The following is a 4,895-nucleotide window of genomic DNA, read 5'->3' on the forward strand; positions in this document are numbered from 1 at the left end:
AAGGGGGGACCCCGGCTCTGCTCCCCCCACAGCCGCAGGCAGCCCCGGGCCCGGTGCCAGCTGCTCGCCGGCTGCTGCAGCTGCTTCCCATCAGCCAGATGCGAGTGGCTGCTGCAGCCCTGCACACACTAGCCGTGGGGCACACCGTGGGGCTGCTGGAGCGCCTCAGGGAGAGGGTCCTACCCAGTATGTGAGGGCTGGCGGGGGCTGGATGCGGAACAACAGGCATACAGACAGGAACAGGTTGCTGTTGCGGTAGCATTGGAGGTCCCGGCATCTCCACACCAGCTTGTAAACCTCCAGGCACGCCAGGGCAGCCACGGCTGCTGTGGTGGTGATGATAGCGGGCAAAATGCGCCCAGCAATGCGCTGGCTCTGAGGACAAGAGGGGTGTCACCAGCTGCCCTGTGGGGAGGGGGACCGTCGGGGTTGGCACTCACCGTCAGCCGGCTCGCAGGTGGGATGCCGTAGTTCTCTGCACGCAGGTTGGATGCAGCCGTGATGAAGCTCAAGTGGAGGTCACTGTCCTGCAGGGAAGAGCGTGGGGACATGGGCATTCCATGGGAAGCGGTGCCACCTCCCCAAGCCTGCAGACACAGTACCTTGTCATAGTGGATGGGGTCCATTGCCTCTGTGCCCCCTCCTAGCTCCTGTTTCCACTTCGCCAGCTCTTGCATGAGCTCCAGCATCTGTCCAGGCTCTGGAGACGCAGGGGCACAGGCCAGGAACCCGTTATCACAGCTGCACCTCCTGGCCCATGCCTCTTCATCGGGTTTTAGGGGGATACAGACATGCAGTAGCTTTACCCAGAGTCTCCTCCACCTCCTCCATGCCGTCTGCTGTGGGGACGTAGCGCCCGTCCTTGGGCACGAAGGGTGGCAGCACCATGTTGCAGAGAACATCCCGCGTGGCCACTCGGTCACCACAGGATGGCAGCCTGTAGGTGTGAGCCAGGAGGTGGGCAGCAGCCTCCACATATGCCAGGTGGGTATCCTGCAGTAGAGAGGGAGATGGAGGTGCCGCTCATCCTCCGTGCTGCAGAGCTCATTCAGATTGTCTGAGCAGCTCTGCTGCGCTCAGTGCCCACCAGCAGTTCTCCCAGCCCCATATCTCCATGCACTCACATTGCTGGGGTCAAACGTCAGTGGGTGGGGACACCTCCTGTCCCCCGACCAGAAGGGCACACCGGGGCTGGTTTCCTGCCACAGGGAAAGCAGAGTCAGGGTTAGGGACGCCTCTTCAGCAAATGGCACAAGGGGGACCCAAGCTCACGTGCGAGGGCGGCACGTCGTGCAGCAGCTGTGTGATGCTGTTGTGGTAGCGGAGCTGCCAGTGCTGGCAGGCCCAGCGCACGCAGTCCCCCCAGTCCCGCGGCCGCTCCTGCAGGCTCCTCTGCACCTGCTTGGGCACCACCATGCCCTCCCATCGCACCGGCTCATCGGGCAGCTCCCTGCAAAGCCAGGCACTACCAGCATGCCCGCAGTGATGCCACATGCAGGACATGGCCGTCTGTCCCTTGACCCTGGCCCCCGAGCAGTGAATCTGTACTCACCCCAGGAAGCGGTTCACGCTCTCTGCAGGCAGCTGGAAGAGCCCCTCGAATTCATCACGAGCCCACTGCATTGAGGGGACAGGGCTGAGTGCTGAGTTCCCACACTGTGACCCTTCCCCATTCACCATGATGGTGATATCCAGGCAGGAAGCAGCTGGGGCCACATCCTGCCGGTGGGATGGGATGGGACACCAAAGGGCCAGGTGCAAGGATCCGCATCCATACCAGCAGCGTATGCTCGATGGCACAGGGGAAGAAGCGCAGTGTGCACAGTGGGAAGCTCCTATCTGTAGGGTCGCTGCTTGGCTCCAGCGGCTGGCTCAGGGGGGGCACCATGGCCAGCACATTGCCCTTTGCCCCCTCTGTGCCCGTGTCCAGCAGCGCCGTGCGGGAGCGGATGCAGCAGCTCTCCAGGTAGGCGCCTGTGGGGAGTAGAGGGGATGCATCCATCCTGGTAGCACGGGGACAGGGCTCATCCCTGCCCCACCTAAGCACTCACGGGCCGTCAGAGTGTCCAGGGCACTGACAACACCGTCCAGCCGCTGGAAGAAGGTGTTCCCAAAGAGCTTCTCGGTGCCGGGGCCCAGCTGGACCTGGTGGGCTGTCACCTTGATGTCCGGGTTCATGAGCCGTACAGCGGCTGCAGCCACATCCGCTTTGGGCTTCTGCAGGACACAGAGCGGGGACGGCTCTCTCCTGTCTCACATCCCCGCACCGCCCACGTCCTCCCCTGGGAGGAGCTCACCCCCACGTCAGCCTCACGGAAGAGAAGCTGCCGGTGCAGGTTGGAGTGTGCGACTGTGTCCATGTCGGTGACGGTGATGTCCCCGCCCGGCCCCGCTGCCAGCCCCATCATGGCAAAGTTCTTCAGCAGCTCGCAGCCGATGGCGCCGGCTCCCACCTGCAAGGCACAGCCGCTGCACCCCAAAGCCCCAGCTGTGCCACGCCACTGCCCGCACCCTGCTCACCACAAAGTACTTCTGGCGGCCCAGCTCCTCCTGGAAATCAGCCCCAAACACGGCAATCTGTCCATCGTAGCGGGATCCCCTCTGCCGGGAGAGGGATCGGTGTAAGTGGGGGTGGGCACAGCATCGCGGCACCCAGCGGCAGCGGGCACTCACCGGGGCACAGTCCTCCGGCGTCAGCCCCGCAGCCCCCTCCACGGCCAGGCACTCCAGGGCATCAAAATAAAACCACTGATCCAGGGGCAGGAACTTCCCCGTGACGGCCTGGGGCGAGAGAGGTGCCCGTGCCCAGCATTGGCACCACGTCACCCCGCCCAGCACCCTGCTCTGAGCACCCGGTGTCCCCAGGAAGGCAGCAGGTACCCTCTCGTGGCCACCGAGCGCTTGGGGACAGCAGAGCCCGCCGCACGCCCGCTCACCTTCATCGCCTCCTGGGCAGCCAGCGCGCCTATGAAGGATGCCACCGGGCACAGCTCCCCAGCGCTGACGCTGGCGAACGCTCGCACGACGTCCTCATCCAGGGGGCCCAGCGCCAAGCCCAGCTCACGTGCCAGCTCCAGCACACGCTCTGCGTCCTCCTGCAGGCAGAGGGGCAATGGCAGTGCGGTAGGGGGCACGGGCTGGGGGAGCTGGGAGGAAACTCACAGATGCCCGGGGCTGGGGCAGGCGGCCCCGCTCTTGGCAGAAGACGTGCAGGGCCTGGAAGGCAGCGTGCAGACTGCGGCTGCGCAGCAGCTCTGTGGAGCTCCTGGCCTGGATCCTGGGCATCGCCAGCGCCTGGCGGAGGGGCTCCTGCTGACACAGCATGGGGACGGTGGGGACACGGTGGGGGCACGGGGCTGCTGCTGGGGGTGGCACTGCCGTGGCACAGGGGCACGTACATACGAGCGCTCCTGCCGTGGCCGCACCTCCGAAACCCGGCCCCCACCGCAGTATGGCGAGAAGGTGCTTGTGTCACCAATCTCCAACCTAAAGCCATCTGGGGAGCAGGGGGGGATGGGTGTCACGGTCACCACCAGGGACCCCCGCAGACCCCAGGCACTCACCCAGCACGCGTACAGGGCAGGGCTCGCTGCTGTTCAGCTCCACCATGCCCTCCACACCAGAAAACACCACCCGATCACCGTCACTGAAGCGGTGGCCATAGTTCTTGTCTGCCCCTGCGCATGTCACGATCCCCGGGTTGCCCTGAGCAGAGGAGATGTGAGCGTGCAGGTTCAATCCAGGCAGCACAAGGTATCAAAGCATTTTGGGTCAGAGACATGGAGCTGAAAAGCCATCATGCAGGGGTGCGGGGACAACCACAGAGCTTCCAACCTGGGAGATGTGCTGCACAGTGGCACAGAGCGGGTCCCCTTCCACTGGGTCATGGACAACAAAGTGCTCCCCAAAGTCACAGAAGAGCTGCCTGGACACAGACAATGCAGCTCTGAGAGTGGGCACGTCCCACCCACCAGCAGGTTGGGGACATGGAAGGACAGGGCAGGGTAAGAAGGGGCAGCCACCTGGTGCCACACAGTGCTAAGCCCTTACCCTGCCAGCCCTTTGGCATCGGCCACGATGAAGCAGACACCTTTGGCATGGCAGATGTCCCCAACACGGAGTTGCTCCTCCAGCGGGCACTCGGTCAGCACCACCACCTGTGCAGGGCTGTCAGTGGACACTGGAGCCCCATGGCACCCCTGGGCTGGGGGCCAGACTCACCTGGAAAGCAGTGAGGAACTCCTCCGATAACTCCCCAGAGTGCACTGACAATTCCACATCAGGGTTCAGTGCGGCCAGCAGCCGCTGGGATGCCTCAGCACCGTTCTGGCCCGCGCTGCACTCCCCCTGGAGGAACTGTGGGGCAGCGGCACTCGTGGGCTTGGGGCACCGATGGGGACCAGACCAGGAACAGAGAGCCCACAGCCCACCCCTAGCATAGGCACCTCCATTCCCACTGGGACAAGGATCTCCCAGCTGTACCCATTCCCATGGCTCCTCCATACCCACTACTGGAACCCCCAGCCCTGCACCTTCTTGCACCCACAGCCGAGGTCCACTTCCCAGACCCCCACCCATCCCTGTACCCCTGCCCACAGCCACACCCATTAACGGCTGCCCATACTCGCACTCATTATCAGCACCCCCAGCCTGTACCCGCGTTCATTCCCGGAACCTTCGCCCATACCCACGCCTCACCAGCACCCCCACCCATACCATACCACCATACCACCAGCAGGATCCACATCTATAACCATTACCGAGCAACTCACACCCCTTACTGGGACACATCCCCACACCGGGATGCCGCCCTGTACCCATACGCGTTCTCCCAACCCCCCGGACCCATTTAACGGGACAGCACCCACATCCAGCCCCCAACAGCACCCGTACGA

General features: G+C 64.1%; 2 protein-coding genes across 3 annotated transcripts in view; both read right to left on the minus strand.

Annotated features, from left to right (window-relative positions):
• Positions 1–91, minus strand: part of AMT (aminomethyltransferase) — a 1,999-nt gene extending 1,908 nt beyond the window's left edge. The window contains exon 1 of the mRNA XM_010718340.2: positions 34–91. Coding sequence (XP_010716642.2) covers positions 34–91 — 58 coding nt within the window. The remainder of the gene's footprint in view (positions 1–33) is intronic.
• On the minus strand, positions 38–4,518 carry LOC100546418 (ubiquitin-like modifier-activating enzyme 1). 2 transcript variants are annotated; one of them, XM_010718341.3, is made up of 19 exons: positions 4,222–4,518; positions 4,051–4,157; positions 3,835–3,925; positions 3,564–3,705; positions 3,399–3,496; positions 3,163–3,309; positions 2,937–3,095; positions 2,674–2,781; positions 2,521–2,601; positions 2,298–2,453; positions 2,052–2,217; positions 1,778–1,974; positions 1,553–1,617; positions 1,273–1,465; positions 1,125–1,199; positions 807–993; positions 603–700; positions 441–527; positions 38–375 (listed from the first exon to the last, which is right to left on the minus strand). In XM_010718341.3, exons 1-19 carry the CDS (start codon positions 4,501–4,503, stop codon positions 166–168), a joined length of 2,649 nt encoding a protein of 882 aa, XP_010716643.1. In that variant the 5' UTR covers positions 4,504–4,518; the 3' UTR covers positions 38–165. The 2 variants fall into 2 exon arrangements, with proteins under 2 accessions (XP_010716643.1, XP_003210042.2); XM_003209994.4 differs by having other exon boundaries at positions 39–375; positions 1,273–1,450.
• Between the last annotated feature and the right edge of the window lie 377 nt (positions 4,519–4,895).

The sequence above is a fragment of the Meleagris gallopavo genome, chromosome 14, assembly GCF_000146605.3.
Source record: "Meleagris gallopavo isolate NT-WF06-2002-E0010 breed Aviagen turkey brand Nicholas breeding stock chromosome 14, Turkey_5.1, whole genome shotgun sequence".
NCBI lineage: Eukaryota > Metazoa > Chordata > Aves > Galliformes > Phasianidae > Meleagris > Meleagris gallopavo.

Bases quoted from the DNA above. Each gene is read 5' to 3' on its own strand.
- LOC100546418 (XM_010718341.3), bottom strand. From the start codon at position 4,503: ATGGAGGAGCCATGGGAATGGGTACAGCTGGGAGATCCTTGTCCCAGT. The intron at 2,782-2,936 runs GTGAGCGGGCGT...CTCTCGCCCCAG, and splicing joins CTGCCCAGGAGGCGATGAAG to GCCGTCACGGGGAAGTTCCT. The intron at 1,200-1,272 runs GTGAGCTTGGGT...TCCCTGTGGCAG, and splicing joins ACGACGTGCCGCCCTCGCAC to GAAACCAGCCCCGGTGTGCC.